The following is a 20,441-nucleotide window of genomic DNA, read 5'->3' as shown; positions in this document are numbered from 1 at the left end:
AAGGCTATATAGGATTCGTAGTTCTTTGACTTTGTGCGATGAATTTACCAGCTATGAAACAAAAACGGCAGAAATACTTTGAAACAGCTACTGCAGCATTTATTTTACTTACACACACACACACACACACACACACACACACACACACACACACACACACACACACACACACACACACACACAAAAGTGAGTACACCCCTCACATTTTTGTAAATATTTGAGTATATCTTTTCATGTGACAACACTGAAGAAATGATACTTTGCTACAATGTAAAGTAGTGAGTGTACAGCTTGTATAACAGTGTAAATTAGCTGTCCCCTCAAAATAACTCAACACACAGCCATTAATGTCTAAACCGCTGGCAACAAAAGTGAGTACACCCCTAAGTGAAAATGTCAAAATTGGGCCAAATTAGCCATTTTCCCTCCCCGGTGTCATGTGACTCGTTAGTGTTACAAGGTCTCAGGTGTGTTAAATCTGGTGTCATCGCTCTCACACTCCCTCATACTGGTCACTGGAAGTTCAACATGGCACCTCATGGCAAAGAACTCTGAGGATCTGAAAAAAAGATGGCCTGGGCTATAAGAAGATTGCCAAGACCCTGAAACTGAGCTGCAGCACGGTGGCCAAGGCCATACAGCGGTTTAACAGGACAGGTTCCACTCAGAACAGGCCTCGCCATTGTCGACCAAAGAAGTTGAGTGCACGTGCTCAGCGTCATATCCAGAGGTTGTCTTTGGGAAATAGACGTATGAGTGCTGCCAGCATTGCTGCAGAGGTTGAAGGGGTGGGGGGTCAGCCTGTCAGTGCTCAGACCATACGCCGCACACTGCATCAAATTGGTCTGCATGGCTGTCGTCCCAGAAGGAAGCCTCTTCTAAAGATGATGCACAAGAAATCCCGCAAACAGTTTGCTGAAGACAAGCAGACTAAGGACATGGATTACTGGAACCATGTCCTGTGGTCTGATGAGACCAAGATAAACTTATTTGGTTCAGATGGTGTCAAGCGTGTGTGGCGGCAACCAGGTGACGAGTACAAAGACAAGTGTGTCTTGCCTACAGTCAAACATGGTGGTGGGAGTGTCATGGTCTGGAGCTGCATGAGTGCTGCCGGCACTGGGGAGCTACAGTTCATTGAGGGCACCATGAATGCCAACATGTACTGTGACATAATGAAGCAGAGCATGATCCCCTCCCTTCGGAGACTGGGCCGCAGGGCAGTATTTCAACATGATAACGACCCCAAACACACCTCCAATACGACCACTGCCTTGCTAAAGAAGCTGAGGGTAAAGGTGATGGACTGGCCAAGCATGTCTCCAGACCTAAACCCTATTGAGCATCTGTGGGGCATCCTCAAACGGAAGGTGGAGGAGTGCAAGGTCTCTAACATCCACCAGCTCCGTGATGTCGTCATGGAGGAGTGGAAGAGGACTCCAATGGCAACCTGTGAAGCTCTGGTGAACTCCATGCCCAAGAGGGTTAAGGCAGTGCTGGAAAATGATGGTGGCCACACAAAATATTCACACTTTGGGCCCAATTTGGACATTTTCACTTAGGGGTGTACTCACTTTTGTTGCCAGCGGTTTAGACATTAATGGCTGTGTGTTGTGTTATTTTGAGGGGACAGCAAATTTACACTGTTATACAAGCTGTACACTCACTACTTTACATTGTAGCAAAGTGTCATTTCTTCAGTGTTGTCACATGAAAAGATATACTCAAATATTTACAAAAATGTGAGGGGTGTACTCACTTCTGTGAGATACTGTAATATATATAATCATAACTGACTATTTTTATTCACAAATGCGAGTGAAATGCTCGCACTGTGGAGCCCTGACCACCAGCCAACTAGGCTGGTGAAATAGACATCTTACCCGCCAATGCCAAAATCTACCCGCATTTGGCAGGTGTTAATTTTAGGCCCTGATGTCAACTCCTATTATTTCACACAGAGTGAGTCCATGTAACTTTATGTGTTTCGTTAAGCCAAATTTAACTGAACTAAATTAGGCTTGCCTAAACAAAAAGGCTGAATACTTGTTCATGACTATATTTTAGTTATACATTTGTTTAATGAAAGAAATAAAAAAATATTCCACTTTGACATTAAGGGTATTTTGTGTATATTGTTGGCAAAACATGAAAATGAAATAAAATGTTAATCCTCTTTGTAACACAAAATGTGAAAAAAATCCAAGAGGTCTGAATACTTTTGCAAGGCATTGTACGTGCCTGCCATTCATAGTAGTCACAGTGCTACCATTTTTATGTCTATCCTAGTTGTGAGAGTTCTACCTCTATACAAGCTGAATTGGTGTACATGTTAAAATGTGGACTCACGCTGGTGACTTTGCGATAGATCTGTGCAGCATTCTGGCACTCCGAGTAGGGGTACTCCGAGGTCGCCATCTCCAGCATGCACATCCCAAAGGCATAGACATCCACTGCTTCGTCATAGTGCTCCTCATACATCTCTGGGGCCATGAACTCTGGGGTGCCTGGGAGGACAGGGGTCAAAGGTTAGAAAGGAGGAAATTATTAGAATCTGGAGGGAGGCTAATAAAGGACGAGACACCAGGTATTACTGATGCAGTCTGGTTGGATCTCCTACCTATGACACTCTTGGCGAAGGAGGCCCTCTTGAGTGTGGCCAGGCCCAGGTCTCCGATCTTGACGGAGCCGGTGGGGCCCGTGATGAAAATGTTGTCACACTTCAGGTCCCTGTGGATGATAGGAGGGTCCCGGGTGTGGAGGAAGTGGAGGCCCTTTAGAATCTGCCTACACCAGCTCCTTAAGACCTTGGGCTTCATCACCTTGAAGCGCTTCAGATACCTACAGGAGGAGAGGACCACAGTATCACCATTCAAACATTCTACAGTCTTGGGATTGATAATCCACTAAATAAATAAGGGGTAACTTGGGGCTAACTTGGAGCAAATATAAATGTGCATATCACACCCATGCCTCTTTTTGCAGTACTAGGGATACAAACTAAAATGGGGACAAAAACAAACTTAGTCATCTCATCAATGATAAATAATACTCCAGCACACGTTGACTGGTTGGTTGGGGGAATGAATTTAAAAACGTATGTGTGCTGCGTTAATGACTAGATGCAGCCCAGTTATAGCCTATTCCGTTGACCATCATCTCTCCCATCTCCAGCAGGTCTTATAGCACACTCACGTTTTGAGTGTGCCGGAGGTCATGAGCTCCGTTACCAGGACGATGCACTTCTTCCCTTTGAGGGGTGACTCCCAGAAGTCGTAGAAGCGGACGATGTTGGGGTGCTGCAGCCCCTTCAGCATTTCTGCCTCCTCCTTAAACCGCTGACGCTCCACTTTTGTCAGCTTACGGTCCTGAGGGAGGGGAAGGAAGGGGACAGAGAGGTCACACCAAATCCAGGCATGTGGCCAGGAGATCAAAGAAAATGAGGGAAAATATGCCTGGTTGGCCCTTGGTAATTTCCAAATGTTCTACAGAATCAATGTCACAAAACTGTGAATATCGTGGTAGGAGGGGAGGAAAACACTTCAGAGATCATGTGAAATGAAGAGGTCATTAACATCAGAGCATTTCCAGAGGGCCCTATAAGCAGGATGGGAGAGTGGGCCTACAGTATGTGCAGGAAGCGCTTCCCTTGCTGTTTGTCCGTCTGGTATCAGTGTGTCTGTCATATTCAGCTCACTAATTGGAGCATAGGTTTGACCCAGCTGGTCACCCCAGGGCAATGACTACTTTGGGAAATGAGGACCAGAACGGTCGGTGGAGAATAAGGGGTGTAAGCATGGCTCAGAGCAAATACACACTGGCTGCAGAGCACCATGTGGTCTACAGTAGGAGGAGAGGACCACAGTATTTTTATTTAATTTTTTTATTTCACCTTTATTTAACCAGGTAAGCCAGTTGAGAACAAGTTCTCATTTACAACTGCGACCTGGCCAAGATAAAGCAAATCAGTGCGATAAAAACAACACAGAGTTAAATATGGGGTAAACAAAACATAAAGTCAAAAATACAACAGAAAATATATATACACAGTGTGTTCAAATGTAGCAAGTTATGGAGGTAAGGCAATAAATAGGCCATAGTGAAAAATAATTACAATTTAGTATTAACACTGGAATGATAGATGTACAAGAGATGGCGGCAGGTAGCTTAGTGGGTAAGAGCGTTGTGCCAGTAACCGAAAGGTCGCTGGTTCTAATCCCCGAGCCAACTAGGTGAAAAATCTGTCGATGTGCCCTTAAGCAAGGCACTTAACCCTAATTGCTCATGTAAGTCGCTCTGGATAAGAGCGTCTGCTAAATGACGTAAATGTAAATTATGTACAAATAGAGATACTGGGGTGCAAATGAGCAAAATAAATAACAATATGGGGATGAGGTAGTTGGGTGGGCTAATTTCAGATGGGCTGTGTACAGGTGCAGTGATCGGTAAGGTGCTCTGACAACTGATGCTTAAAGTTAGTGAGGGAGATAAGAGTCTCCAGCTTCAGAGATTTTTGCAATTCGTTCCAGTCATTTACAGCAGAGAACTGGAAGGAATGGCGGCCAAAGGAGGTGTTTGCTTTGGGGATGACCAGTGAGATATACCTGCTGGAGCGCATACTATGGATGGGTGTTGCTATGGTGACCAATGAGCTAAGATAAGGCGGGGATTTGCCTAGCAGTGATTTATAGATGACCTGGAGCCAGTGGGTTTGGCGACGAATATGTAGTGAGGACCAGCCAACAAGAGCGTACAGGTCACAGTGGTGGGTAGTATATGGGGCTTTGGTGACAAAACGGATGGCACTGTGATAGACTACATCCAATTTGCTGAGTAGAGTGTTGGAGGCTATTTTGTAAATGACATCGCCGAAGTCAAGGATCGGTAGGATAGTCAGTTTAACGAGGGCATGTTTGGCAGCATGAGTGAAGGAGGCTTTGTTGTGAAATAGGAAGCCGATTCTAGATTTAACTTTGGATTGGAGATGCTTAATGTGAGTCTGGAAGGAGAGTTTACAGTCTAACCAGACACCTAGGTATTTGTAGTTGTCCACATAATCTAGGTCAGACCCGCCGAGAGTAGTGATTCTAGTCGGGTGGGTGGGCGGGTGCCAGCAGCGTTCGATTGAAGAGCATGCATTTAGTTTTACTAGTGTTTAAGAGCAGTTGGAGGCTACGGAAGGAGTGTTGTATGGCATTGAAGCTCGTTTGGAGGTTTGTTAACACAGTGTCCAATGAAGGGCCAGATGTATACAAAATGGTGTCGTCTGCGTAGAGGTGGATCTGAGAGTCACCAGCAGCAAGAGCGACATTGATATACACAGAGAAAAGAGTCGGCCCGAGAATTGAACCCTGTGGCACCCCCATAGAGACTGCCATTGGTCCAGACAACAGGCCCTCCGATTTGACACATTGAAATCTATCTGAGAAGTAGTTGGTGAACCAGGCAAGGCAGACATTTGAGAAACCAAGGCTATTTAGTCTGCCAATAAGAATGCGGTGGTTGACAGAGTCGAAAGCCTTGGCCAGGTAGATGAAGACGGCTGCACAGCACTGTCTATTATCGATCGCGGTTATAATATCGTTTAGGACCTTGAGCGTGGCTGAGGTGCACCCATGACCAGCTCGGAAACCGGATTGCATAGCGGAGAAGGTACAGTGGGATTCGAAATGGTCGGTGATCTGTTTGTTAACTTGGCTTTCAAAAACGTTCTAAAGGCAGGGCAGGATGGATATACAGTGGGGAGAACAAGTATTTGATACACTGCCGATTTTGCAGGTTTTCCAGAAAATCACATTGTATGATTTTTAAGTAATTTATTGCATGACATAAGTATTTGATCACCTACCAACCAGTAAGAATTCCGGCTCTCACAGACCTGTTAGTTTTTCCTTTAAGAAGCCTTCCTGTTCTCCACTCATTACCTGTATTAACTGCACCTGTTTGAACTCGTTACCTGTATAAAAGACACCTGTCCACACACTCAAACAGACTCCAACCTCTCCACAATGGCCAAGACCAGAGAGCTGTGTAAGGACATCAGAGATACAATTGTAGACCTGCACAAGGCTGGGATGGGCTACAGGACAATAGGCAAGCAGCTTGGTGAGAAGGCAACAACTGTTGGCGCAATTATTAGAAAATGGAAGAAGTTCAAGATGACGGTCAATCACCCTCGGTCTGGGGCTCCATGCAAGATCTCACCTCGTGGGGCATCAATGATCATGAGGAAGGTGAAGGATCAGCCCAGAACTACACGGCAGGACCTGGTCAATGACCTGAAGAGAGCTGGGACCACAGTCTCAAAGAAAACCATTAGTAACACACTACGCCGTCATGGATTAAAATCCTGCAGCGCACGCAAGGTCCCCCTGCTCAAGCCAGCGCATGTCCAGGCCCGTCTGAAGTTTGCCAATGACCATCTGGATGATCCAGAGGAGGAATGGGAGAAGGTCATGTGGTCTGATGAGACAAAAATATAGCTTTTTGGTCTAAACTCCACTCGCCGTGATTGGAGGAAGAAGGATGAGTACAACCCCAAGAACACCATCCCAACCGTGAAGCATGGAGGTGGAAACATCATTATTTGGGGATGCTTTTCTGCAAAGGGGACAGGACGACTGCACCGTATTGAGGGGAGGATGGATGGGGCCATGTATCGCGAGATCTTGGCCAACAACCTCTTTCCCTCAGTAAGAGCATTGAAGATGGGTCGTGGCTGGGTCTTCCAGCATGACAACGACCCGAAACACACAGCCAGGGCAACTAAGGAGTGGCTCCGTAAAAAGCATCTCAAGGTCCTGGAGTGGCCTAGCCAGTCTCCAGACCTGAACCCAATAGAAAATATTTGGAGGGAGCTGAAAGTCCGTATTGCCCAGCGACAGCCCCGAAACCTGAAGGATCTGGAGAAGGTCTGTATGGAGGAGTGGGCCAAAATCCCTGCTGCAGTGTGTGCAAACCTGGTTAAGACCTACAGGAAACGTATGATCTCTGTAATTGCAAACAAAGGTTTCTGTACAAAATATTAAGTTCTGCTTTTCTGATGTATCAAATACTTTTGTCATGCAATAAAATGCAAATTAATTACTTAAAAATCATACAATGTGATTTTCTGGATTTTTGTTTTAGTATCCGTCTCTCACAGTTGAAGTGTACCTATGATAAAAATTACAGACCTCTACATGCTTTGTAAGTAGGAAAACCTGCAAAATCGGCAGTGTATCAAATACTTGTTCTCCCCACTGTAGGTCTGTAACAGTATCACCATTCATACATTCTACAGTCTTGGGATTGCCCCTGGGAGGACACAAATGCACACAGGCAGATGCATCCCACATCACACTGCAAGGGTGAGAAAAGATTAATCGATCAATCTCTTCCCTCTTTCGCCCACCCCCCTAGTCTCTTCTCCCCACCCCTCCCTCCACCTCTTCAAACCATTTCCTTCCCTGCTCCCCCATTTTCATCAATCACTCCTTCCTGCTCCCATCACCTCAGCTTCTCCATCCCTTTCTGTTCTCTCTATCCATTCTTCCCCATCCCTCCATTTGCTGACGACAGAAAAAGAAGCATCATTATCTCAGTAGCTCTGATGGGTTCCTTAGTGTGATGCTTTGCTTTTCCTTTAGAAAACCCCAGGCGCTGAGGCTTATATAACACACACACACACACACACAGTGAGAGTAGTCATCCAACCCAGCGCCACACAGAGAAGCCGACGCCATTAACGATAGGATCTGATGAACATAAAACCCAGAGATCAAAATCCATTCAATTATTCAACCTACTGATTGGAAATTGGAGAGAGTGAGAACAGAGATGAGGAATTCAATGAGTGAGCGCAAGACTAGTAAAACAAAGTGAAAAACAGAGGCTGTGTGTGAGTGAGAAAACCAGAGGGTATTTTAGTAGGCCGAATAGATGCAATATAACGCGCATTGAGGGGGAGGTGACTACCTACATGTACATATTACCTCAATTACCTCGACTAACCTGTGCCCCCGCACATTGACTCTGTACTGGTACCCCTTGTATATAGCCTCGCTACTCTTATTTTACTGCTGCTCTTTAATTATTTTTAAGTTCTCTTTTTTACTTAACACATATTTTTCTTAAAACTGCATTGTTGGTTAAGGGCTTGTAAGCATTTCACTGTAAGGTCTACACCTGTTGTATTCGGTACATGCGACAAATACAATTTGATTTGATCTGGTGATGGAGTGTGTGTCAAGTTATTAGTCGTATGTATGGGATACACACGATATACACCGTCCAAAGAAATGCTTACTTGCAGGTTCCTCCGAAAAATGCAACAATAAGAAATAAAAGATAATATGAACCTAAAGTATATGGCTCAGTAGAATAGAATAAACATTTTAGCATAAGTACAATACAGGAAGGCACAATATAGTCCAATATTTTATAGTCCAAAGTGTTTTGGGGAACAGGGGATTGGGAGGGTGAGGGGGGATTTTTCACTGCACTCCTCTGAAGTCCAATAAATAATTCACAGCTGCAGAGAGGCTGAGCTGAGCTGTGTTGTGCTATGGTAGTCGGCAGCAGGCAGGGCTGAGTTGGGCTGTCCCCAAATGCTGCTACACAGGAGGATCCCTCCCTTTAGACTATACCCCCCCTCCTTCTCCCTCCCTCTACCTACTTTCCTTTCTCCCCCTCCTTTCTCCCTCTCACCCCCCCAAACCCTTCTCTAGTTTCACAGTCATACCCTTCCTGACAGGTCCTAAAAGTCCACCCACCCTCTGTGTTCCCCATCTCCTCCCTCTTTCCCCCCCATCCTCTCCCTCATTTCCTCTCCTCCCCCCTCCCCTTTCCCTTCCAGCAGCTCCTGCATAATTCATGTGCAGGCTCAGAGGTGTTGTGCACAGCATGGGAATATAAATAAACTGCATGACACACACAAAAACATGAAAGCAATAGTGTCTTCAGAAAGTATTCACACCCCTTGACTTTTTTCACATTTTGTTGTGTTACAGCCTGAATTTAAACTGGATTCAATTGAGATTTTGTGTCACTAGCCTACTTAAAAACAATACCCCATAATGTCAAAATGGAATTATGTTTTTAGAAATTCACACAAATTAATAAAAAAATGAAAAGCTGAAATGTCAATAAGTATTCAACCCTTTTGTTAAGGAAAGCCTAAAGTTCAGGAGATAAAAAAAAACATAATAAATTGCATGGACTCACTGTGTGCAATAATAGTGTATCTAAATGGGTCTGTTTTGGAGATGACGTGTGTGTGTGTGTGGAGAGAGACCCAGCTAATGTAGCTATCTTCTAGAACAGGCTGTATAGAGTAGCCCAGAGCGAGCCAGGCAGAGTTGAAGGCACACAGAGCCATCCCATCGGGCCATGCTCCCTCTCAGAAAAATGTATTGTGACATTAGCAGGAGGTAATCCATAAAGCAGTGTTCCTCTCTGTCGCCTCCGACTACAGGCTGTATGTTTAACTCTATTCGTACAAGATTGTTTCATGAATGAGAACAATCGCGCCTACAATCTCACCTCGCATCTCAGAAGTGCAGAAGTAGGTGAAACATTGGAATACTACCAGTAGAACTCTTACAACTCCAGAGCCCTGACATAATGCCTTAAAACTAATCATCACCACCAGCTTAACCAGGCCAATGTCCAGTGCTTAATGTGTAACAATTCCGATGATTGTCCGACTGGATAAAGTTCAGTTCCTACTGAAGTCTTATGACCACCAAAACACAGGCTGTGCCTTGAGACAGGCATGGCTGGGTCACTACACATTGAGATACATAATATGGCCTATTCACGAACAAAAGTTCAGAATTGTAGTGGCAAACATGAAAAGATCACCTGATGTATCACCTGAGCAGCATGACAGAGGAAGCAATTATTAGTGACCTATCCGAGTCACGTAAAGATTAGAGAAACTGGAACTACACAGACACACAGAGGGGATGCTGGAACGAGAGACGTTCTAAAGATCCATGAGAACCAGTCCTCATGTGAAAACCGTAACCCTTCCAGTGGTCTCCCAGGCTTTCTGTTCGAGAACAGTACACAAAAACACACCACAGATCTTTCCAGCGGTCATTAGTTTTCCTAAGGTTACCAAGACCAAAGGGATTTTTCCACCACTGAATGGATGGTAAAAGCTATTTTGTTTCTTTGAGGACCTGAACAACAAAAAGCCAATTTGCCTTCAATTGCCAATGCCAATATTCATGCATGTAACCTACAAAATGTTAATGTATCACATTTGCACTGCTTAGCCCAGGACATAGCTGGATAAATGAAGTCTTACTTAAATCAATTGAACTGAACCAAAGCAGAAGAGGGCAGGAAGGAATAAACTAAAGCATCATTGCAGGGCCTAACAGGGTTAGTGGCAGGCAGTCAGGGTTATCCAGCCCTATCCAGCCATTGATAGTCATTTACATTTACATTTTAGTCATTTAGCAGACGCTCTTATTCCAGAGCGACTTACAGTTAGTGAGTGCATACATTATTTATTTTTCATACTGGCCCCCCGTGGGAATCGAACCCACAACCCTGGCGTTGCAAACGCCATGCTCTACCAACTGAGCTACATCCCTGCCGGCCATTCCCTCCCCTACCCTGGACGACGCTGGGCCAATTGTGCGCCGCCCCATGGGTCTCCCGGTCACAGCCGGCTACGACAGAGCCTGGATTCGAACCAGGATCTCTAATGGCACAGCTAGCACTGCGATGCAGTGCCTTAGACCACTGCGCCACTCATGAGGTGCATGACTAACCCAGGGAAAGGGCTGTCGGTGGGGGTGGACTCAGTCAGGGGTGGGCCTGGGCCATCTCGCTCGAGGATCCATAATCGGAAAGATATCCACACGATGTTCAGATGACGCATTCGCATGCGCACACACACATGCAGTGATGGATGGCTTGCTGTGGCAGAATGACCTTAATGAATCCTGCTATGGGGCTGCTGGAAAAACGTGGGTTGTGTATTAAAGCACAGCCCCACACCTTTAACCGTGCTCACCGCTTAACAAACACAGTCACACACACCAATTGCTCTGTGAAGGCAATAAAAGACAACAAGTACTTTATTTATCAAGATGTACTTAATTCCACACCGGAAATGTGAAGAATCTCTGTTCATGTTAAAGAGAGGAATGAGGATAGATTTGCACAACAGTTGAGACAGAAATCACAATCTGAATATGTTCTAACCTATTCGAACTATTTTCAAAACAATTGATGGCACAGATAACAAGACTGGGGAATAACATCTGTGCCATCAGGTAAGTGCATCAGATATGAAGGAAAGGGGACAAGGAAAGGAAGCCACTGCCACTTGACTATTAGGACACAAGCTTATTACACATCCCAACATCAATACCTTAAATGGCCTTTACCCTTAATGATCATAGGGCTTAAGCTCTGTTCATTGTTTGCTCTTAACCCTCCAGCCTGATCCCGCTTTAACCATGGGAAGAGATTAGCTGCATCTGTGATTAGGGAGTATACACTCCCCCGGTCATAGTGTCATAAAACACACTGGAGCACTTCACAAAACGCTGCATGGGAGTCAATATTGTTATAATTTGAGATTGAGAGATTGCTTTGAAAAGAGGAAATGGTTTAATGACATAATTGACACTGACAAAACATGCAGTGACACAGCTATACTCTATGAACACCGTAGCTAGGCTATACTAAATCTGAGCTCAGACCAGTTCTTAGAGTGGTAGGCCTACTCCTGGACCAGCTATGAGTAATTAGAATTTTTATTAGGATTTCCATTAGCTGACGCCATAACTTCAACTAATCTTCCTAGGGTCCAACACAGAACTTAAAAGACATTACAAACAATTACATTTAGACATTACACACATTTAACAAGTAGACAGACAATACAAATTCCTGAAAAGGTAATACACTAAACATTCAGTGGGATTAGTAGCTGTCCAGTCATATAATATATTAAGCAGACACCCGCCCCTGCGTTCTGTCCCATCAGTCATCCAGTGCAGACAGTTTTGGCCAACAACAGCGTACCTGTTATCTGTTTCAGTGGAGCTGGGCTGAGGGCTCCTTTATAATTGGCACACTGGCATCCAGGGTGGCGCTGTGAATTATTAAAGTCGGGGGTGAGATGGTGAGACTGACTGCAGCAACAGTGAAAGGCCAGGAGGAGAGGAGGAGTGTGCACATCCAAACATGCATAATGGCACACCAGTCCTTTCAAATTAGGAAAGATGGACAGATGCAGTACACACACACACACACACACACACACACACACACACATTTAGAAAACTAACCTGAGCCTAAATACTGATAAAAACACTAACCATTGTCAGTCCAATGACGTACTGACCGCTTGGCATTAGTCCAATGACATGCCAGCTAATCTACCGGATGTGTGTGTAAACGGTGTGTGTGAGGGGTCATGGCGAAAGTGTGTATAGCCTGGACTACGACACAGCCCTCCCAATAAGCTTCTTTCCAGTCAGACTAAATGTGGAGGCTGGCGAAAAAGTACCGCCTTTGACACACAGCTGAATATTGGTGATAATAAGCTTCCCCCCCCCCTTCCTCCCCAAACTAATGCTGCTTATGTAATGGGCCCGGCAACGACAGGGTCGGGGAAATTCTGCCTGATTAGATCTGTGTGTGTCAGAGAGAAAGAGATGGAGTCTGACAGCTTACAGTGCTTGTGACAGACAGCGAGAATGAGGGAGCATAACAGAGAGTGAAAAAAGACTGGTAATACACAAAGCTGAGGACAACGGGGTCATGTGGCCTAGAGGAGAAGAGCCATGTTTCCATCAGTGCTGTTCTGACACGATCAGAGAAGAGGGCCGATCAGATCCCCAGGCGGCCAGTCTCTCTACAGTACAGAACAGGCCAGAGGCTTCCTCTCCATCCACTATGGGAGGATTAGAGCCAGTGGACAAGAGGGCAGCAGGCCTCAGAGAACCAAATTAGCCTGCTCCACTCCTACCCTCTCCACTGCTCTTCTGCTGAGCAGCAGCCGGGCACTTGGACAGTTAACCCCCTTTCTGAACAATTCCATTGGTCCTAGGTGATACTTCTCATCCCTGGCGCACTGGGCAAGCCACATGTGCCTATTTAGAAAGGAACAGCGTTATGCACCCACCTCAAAGGGTTAACTACTGATGGGGCGGGGAGACCAGAGTTCTGTAGATGACTGAACCAATAATTGACAGGGGCAAATGAACCTGCCCATGGGGTTCTGTTGTTTCTCCATGGTTCTCAGCAGCCAGCTCAGGTTCCTTTAAAAAGAGCTCCAGGCTCCACACTGGAGTAACACAACACCAGCAACACAAAGCCCACTGCCAAGCCACCAGACAGCGGGAGTACATGAGCCAGATATCTGGATGTGTACAGCCGTACATCACAGCATGTCCCACCAGCCGAACAGCTGGTGGTGACATCCTAAACGTTAACCAAACACACTCACAGATAAACACACAACAAGATAGTTAACAGGGAATAACAGAGGTACCATGAAACCCAGTGATGCAGACTTAGTTGGAGCTAAGAGAAAGCCATATGTTCAGGGTCAGCTCATTTCTCAGGTAGGAGGATACTTGGCCTACAAAGTGAATATCAATCATCTGAAAAATCAGTCAAACTAGTGACAACCAGACAGTATGACAGGGGGCACACAGAGCTCTTGGACACCACTTCCAGGTCAGTCATCTTTGAGACAAAGCTTGCGTCCAATTATAGTACCAATATGGTCTGGAAAGTTTTTCACAGTAGAGTCAGCGTCTGTCAAGACCTTTCAGATCCTGAAGCCTTTATGACAGAAAAGAGACAAGGAAAAGGGAGCCATTATTCAGGAGTCAGGACGATTGCCTGACACCGTCCTCCTGGTCTGAGGGTGTCAGAGCACTACTGGGGCTTTGGGGACCTGTCCTGAGCTGAACCGAAGTCTAACTCTCCCCTTTTCCCTCCCCCTCTACAGTTTTATTGCCCGCTGTATTGAAGCGGCACAGAGCCAGAGAGAGTGGCTTGACTCAACAACAGTCTAACACACACACACACACACACAATTCATGAACAGCCCAACTCTGTTGCCCCCAACCCCCGCTTTTAATTTGAGGTTTCAGCTAAATATTTGTGATTACCCTGAATGGCCTTTATGAAATCACCCAATTAAAAACGACCGGTAGTTGGGAAAACATAAGTATTCACACCTCTGAGTCAATACATGTTAGAATCACCTTTGACAGCGATTACAGCTGTGAGTTTTTCTGTAAGTATCTGAGCTTTGCACACCTGGATTGTACAATAACTGCACATTTTTATTTTTAAAATTCTTCAAGCTCTGTCAAGTTGGTTGTTGATCATTGCTAGACAGACATTTTTTAAGTCTTGCCATAAATTCAAGACGATTTAAGTCATAACTGTAACTAGGCCACTCAGGAACATTCAATGTAGTCTTGGTAAGCAACTCCAGTGTACAGTGCCTTGCAAAAGTATTCATCCCCCTTGGCGTTTTGTCCTATTTTGTTGCATTAAAATCTGTAATTTAAATGGATGTTTATTTGGATTTCATGTAATGGACATACACAAAATAGTCCAAATTGGTGAAGTGAAAAAAATAACTTTCAAAACATTCAAAAAAATAAATAATGGAAAAGTGGTGTGTGCATATGTATTGGGGGGGTGAATACAGTGGGGGAAAAAAGTATTTAGTCAGCCACCAATTGTGCATGTTCTCCCACTTCAAAAGATGAGAGAGGCCTGTAATTTTCATCATAGGTACATGTCAACTATGACAGACAAATTGAGAATATTTTTTCCAGAAAATCACATTGTAGGATTTTTAATGAATTTATTTGCAAATTATGGTGGAAAATAAGTATTTGGTCACCTACAAACAAGCAAGATTTCTGGCTCTCACAGACCTGTAACTTCTTCTTTAAGAGGCTCCTCTGTCCTCCACTCGTTACCTGTATTAATGGCACCTGTTTGAACTTGTTATCAGTATAAAAGACCCCTGTCCACAACCTCAAACAGTCACACTCCAAACTCCACTATGGCCAAGACCAAAGAGCTGTCAAAGGACACCAGAAACAAAATTGTAGACCTGCACCAGGCTGGGAAGACTGAATCTGCAATAGGTAAGCAGCTTGGTTTGAAGAAATCAACTGTGGGAGCAATTATTAGGAAATGGAAGACATACAAGACCACTGATAATCTCCCTCGATCTGGGGCTCCACGCAAGATCTCACCCCGTGGGGTCAAAATGATCACAAGAATGGTGAGCAAAAATCCCAGAACCACACGGGGGGACCTAGTGAATGACCTGCAGAGAGCTGGGACCAAAGTAACAAAGCCTACCATCAGTAACACACTACGCCGCCAGGGACTCAAATCCTGCAGTGCCAGATGTGTCCCCCTGCTTAAGCCAGTACATGTCCAGGCCCGTCTGAAGTTTGCTAGAGTGCATTTGGATGATCCAGAAGAGGATTGGGAGAATGTCATATGGTCAGATGAAACCAAAATAGAACTTTTTTGGTAAAAACTCAACTCGTCGTGTTTGGAGGACAAAGAATGCTGAGTTGCATCCAAAGAACACCATACCTACTGTGAAGCATGGGGTGGAAACATCATGCTTTGGGGCTGTTTTTCTGCAAAGGGACCAGGACGACTGATCCGTGTAAAGGAAAGAATGAATGGGGCCATGTATCGTGAGATTTTGAGTGAAAACCTCCTTCCATCAGCAAGGGCATTGAAGATGAAACGTGGCTGGGTCTTTCAGCATGACAATGATCCCAAACACAACGCCCGGGCAACGAAGGAGTGGCTTCGTAAGAAGCATTTCAAGGTCCTGGAGTGGCCTAGCCAGTCTCCAGATCTCAACCCCATAGAAAATCTTTGGAGGGAGTTGAAAGTCCGTGTTGCCCAGCGACAGCCCCAAAACATCACTGCTCTACAGGAGATCTGCATGGAGGAATGGGCCAAAATACCAGCAACAGTGTGTGAAAACCTTGTGAAGACTTACAGAAAACGTTTGACCTGTGTCATTGCCAACAAAGGGTATATAACAAAGTATTGAGAAACTTTTGTTATTGACCAAATACTTATTTTCCACCATAATTTGCAAATAAATTCATTAAAAATCCTACAATGTGATTTTTTGGAAAAAAAATTCTCATTTTGTCTGTCATAGTTGACGTGTACCTATGATGAAAATTACAGGCCTCTCTCATCTTTTTAAGTGGGAGAACTTGCACAATTGGTGGCTGACTAAATACTTTTTTTCCCCCACTGTAGTTATGCACGCTCAAGTTCTGTTTTTTGTCGTCTTATTTCTTATTTGTTTCACAATAAAAAATATTTAGCATTTTCAAAGTGGTAGGCATGTTGTGTAAATCAAATTATACAAACCCCCAAAAAAATCCATTTTAATTCCAGGTTGTAAGGCAACAAAATAGGAAAAATGCCAAGGGGGGTGAATACTTTCGCAAGCCACTGTATATATTTGGCCTTGTGTTTTAGGTTATTGTCCTGCTGAAAGGTGAATGTCTCCCAGCGTCTGTTGGGAAAGCAGACTGAACCAGGTTTTCCTCTAGGATTTTGCCTGTGCTTAGCTCTATTCAGTTTATTTTTATCCTAAAAAAACTCCCTAGTCCTTACCGATGACAAGCATACCCATAACATAATGCAGCCACCACGATTGAAATTATGGAGAGTGGTACTCAGTAATGTGTTGCATGTACCCCAAACATAACAGGACAAAAAGTGAATTGCTTTGCCACATTTTTTGCAGTATTACTTTACTGCCTTATTGCAAACAGGATGCATGTTTTGGAATATTTTTATTCTGTACAGGCTTCCTTTTCACTCTGTCAATTAGATTAGCATTGTGGAGTCACTAAAATGTTTCGGTCCATCCTCAGTTTAATGGCTGTGATAGGAAAAAACTAACTGTTTTAAAGTCACCATTGGCCTCATGGTGAAATCCCTGAGCGGTTTCCTTCCTCTCCGGTAACTGAGTTAGGAAGGACGCCTGTATCTTAACTAATTAATAACTTCACCATGCTCAAAAGGATATTCAATGTCTGCTTTTTTTATTTTTACCCATCTACCAATAGGTGCTCTTCTTTGCGAGGCATTGAAAAACCTCCCTAGTCTTTGTGGTTGAATCTGTTTGAAATTCATTGCTTGACTGAGGACCTTACAGATACAGTTGGAGTCATTAAAACTCATTTTTCCAACCACTCCACAAATGTCTTGTTAATAAACTATAGTTTTGGCAAGTCGGTTAGGACATCTACTTTGTGCATGACACAAGTAATTTTTCCAATAATTGTTTACAGACAGATTACTTCACTTATAATTCACTGGATCACAATTCCAGTGGGTCAGAAGTTTACATACACTAAGTTGACTGTGCCTTTAAACAGCTTGGAAAATTCCAGAAAATGATGTCATGGCATTAGAAGCTTCTGGTAGGCTAATGGACATCATTTGAGTCAATTGGAGGTGTACATGTGGATGTATTTCAAGGCCTACCTTCAAACTCAGTGCCTCTTGATTTTCCCATGATGTCAAGCAAAAAGAAAAATCTGGCAAGAACTCAGAAATTAGGCCCACTAAGAAAACCTCTGTCAGTGACTAGGCCTACCATTTCTTTACACCTGCTAGGCTTTGTCACCGTGTTGGTTTCACCATCTCAAACCTACAGGCTATGACAAGAATGAACTCTATGTCATGGACTAGTCAAGGCCTTTCCTAAAGTTCACACACTGCCTTTGTGCCTTGGTCACAGTTCACACATTCTAACTACCGCTACCCCCGAGCATAGCCTGCTCCCAGATCAGGTACTGTATGTGCTTTAGCCAATAACAGACCACCTGTAACGGGCTTGGCCCACCTCACCATGGCTCGCATTTTCAAACAGCTTACACTAACAGGGCATTACCATCACTTTCACAATATTATTCCAACCTCAGTGTGGAAATATATATAAAACACATTTTTGACAGCACTGTGCTTTAACAATAGGCCTCAATCCAAAACAGGAAGTCAAGAGACTTTTGGTCAGAGTATGCTCAACGCCCAGTAGAACTGGTTACAGAGGGGTGTGCAGTTACTGTCCGTATCACAGCCCACGCTCAGCAGGAGCAAGCTTCATTCCTCTGCCATGGTGTCAGCACAATCACTGCAATCAGAAGCACAACAGCAGATTTTATCTGCAGAGCAGCATGCACCCTGCCAAATACCAGCGCACACTCAACTCTCTGTATGTGTGCGAGACCTGATTATGCACCATCTTAAAACAGAACTGAGCTACAAGTGTGAGTCAGAACCAAAGAACTTCCAAGAGTTTGAGTGACAGAGAGACAGTAGACCTTGATGATTAGTAGCCGAGTAGAACCAGTGTGCATTGGTGTTCATTTTTTTACTTTTTTTGGATCCCCATTAGCCGACACCAATGGCGACAGCTAGTCTTACTGGGGTCCGACACATAATGAAAAAGACGTTACAGACAGACTTTACAATTGACATACATTTAAAAACATGAACATGTAGTGTGTGTACCTATCAGTTACACATACATGTGCGTGAGACAATGGAATTTCTCCCTTCCTCTCTGCACACAGATTAGCATCCGTCCCTCAGCCAGTGCCATCTGAATGGTGCCAGGGCAAACAGAAAGATGTAGACAGAAAGAGGCAGAGACTGAGTAAGCAAGAGAGACAAGCTTGAGAGAAGAGAAGAGAGACGGAGGGAGGGAGAGCAAGAGAAAGAGCAATAGAGGAAGCCGGAGCAGAGGGAAAAAGACCAAGAGAGAGAGAGAGAGAGAGAGATAGCACCGGACCAGATTAAACTTCCAGGCAGAAGGGCCACGTGACCGACAGAGGGAGGGAAACAGTGGAAAATCACAGAGACACATTCCCCTCTCTTTCGATCCTTCTTTCTCTGCTAAACAAGAAACGCTCCAGCAACATTCACACAGCACCACACTGGCACCACCCACGTGCCCGGCTGAGGGCAAAATGTGCACACTCTGATTAACGTGCACAGCAGCTGAGCCTACCATGCACTGCTGTTGAGGGTGAATGAGGCGTCGGGGTGATGGCGGGGTAGAGGGCATTTTTTCTCATTATACTCCAGAGGCTTGGCTGGGCCCTTCAGACAGTGAGCTGTAAATGAGGGCCTTTATAGGCCATTAGGGCCCTTTCATCCCTAGTACCCAACAGACAGCATTACTACACATTACTGTACATGCTGCTGAATCTCACTTAGACTGTACTGCAATACAGTCATTACTAGCTAAGTGGATCTATGTTCATTCTCACATGCCTGTCCGTAATTAGATTACACACAGAAACATCCACCCACATTCGGTCCTATAGCCCTCAAACTCAACTCTGGACCTCGAAGCCAGTTCCACTGCATTTTTTCATTGTGCCCCTCTAATCAGGAACTGATTTAGATCTCAGACACCGGGCGTGTGCAATTAATTATCAGGTAAAACCAGCAGGCTCCGGACCTCGTAGGGTAAGAGTTGAGTACCTCTGTCCTATATGATGCATGTTAAATCTCATAGCCAATCATATGAATGTCAGACATGTCCATGATGGCAGAATCATAATGATGATGAGCAAAGCCAGAGTGTTGGCCAGAGGAACAACATCCAAAGTAAGGTGACTGAAGCCCCAAAAGAAAGGCTATATGGTCAAATCCACAGTGGAATATTATGAGCCAGTCCACTTGACTACCTGAAATTACCATAACCATATGGAGTTACACCTGACCACTCACTTGTAGACCACTATCTGATTGGCCAATAACGGTGAAAACACTACCATTCCTAATCAATTACTTAAGGCACCAACATGTGACTCTATCAATGGGGCCACCTTGAGCTCTAATCAATGTTTCTGATCAACTATTCTAAAAGTCCTAGGGAAGAACCAGAAAGCATCAGCATTCTGATGAAAACCATTGATCAGGGCAGCATTTCTGTCAACAATGCCATTTGTGAGGAACGATCTGTTAAAACCGACAGTACAATAGGCCTACATAGAGAGCAATGAGAAAGAAAATGGTTGCGGGAAAATGGCCTGTTGAATGGTGATTGATTGTTGTTATTATAGCAAACAACTGTCCACTAGAGGGAGTGTTTGCACAGGTATATTGGGAACAGTAGGCTATAGAATGAATGATTTCCTGTTCCACATCCTCTCCTCATCCTGTGTCCAATTATGGGTCATACTTTCCTTGCTTGAGGAGATATTAGATTCCTCTATTCCATGATCACCTACATGGCATCATCATCCCAGTGAAAATACTAATCTGTGTCTCTCAGGGCCAAGCATGTCATCATGACATCGCTTGAACAATGCTGAATAGGAGGGAGACATACAGCTTCACTCCTGAGACTCACTGCTGGGATAACTTTTCATGATCCCATGAGT

The 20,441-nt window shown here is 44.5% G+C and overlaps 1 protein-coding gene across 8 annotated transcripts in view; it reads right to left on the bottom strand.

Moving 5' to 3' along the window:
- Window positions 1-20,441, bottom strand: part of LOC121545392 (serine/threonine-protein kinase WNK2) — a 73,353-nt gene that overhangs the window by 47,509 nt on the left and 5,403 nt on the right. For all 8 annotated transcript variants that reach the window (XM_041855878.2, XM_041855881.2, XM_041855882.2 and 5 more), the window contains exons 3-5: window positions 3,196-3,368; window positions 2,621-2,841; window positions 2,350-2,507 (exon numbers count right to left, since the gene is read on the bottom strand). In XM_041855878.2, the coding sequence (XP_041711812.2) occupies window positions 2,350-2,507; window positions 2,621-2,841; window positions 3,196-3,368 (552 nt within the window). The remainder of the gene's footprint in view (window positions 1-2,349; window positions 2,508-2,620; window positions 2,842-3,195; window positions 3,369-20,441) is intronic.

The sequence above is a fragment of the Coregonus clupeaformis genome, chromosome 30, assembly GCF_020615455.1.
Source record: "Coregonus clupeaformis isolate EN_2021a chromosome 30, ASM2061545v1, whole genome shotgun sequence".
NCBI lineage: Eukaryota > Metazoa > Chordata > Actinopteri > Salmoniformes > Salmonidae > Coregonus > Coregonus clupeaformis.
Note: the sequence above shows the minus strand (reverse complement) of the source record. Positions and strands in the feature narration are given on the sequence as shown.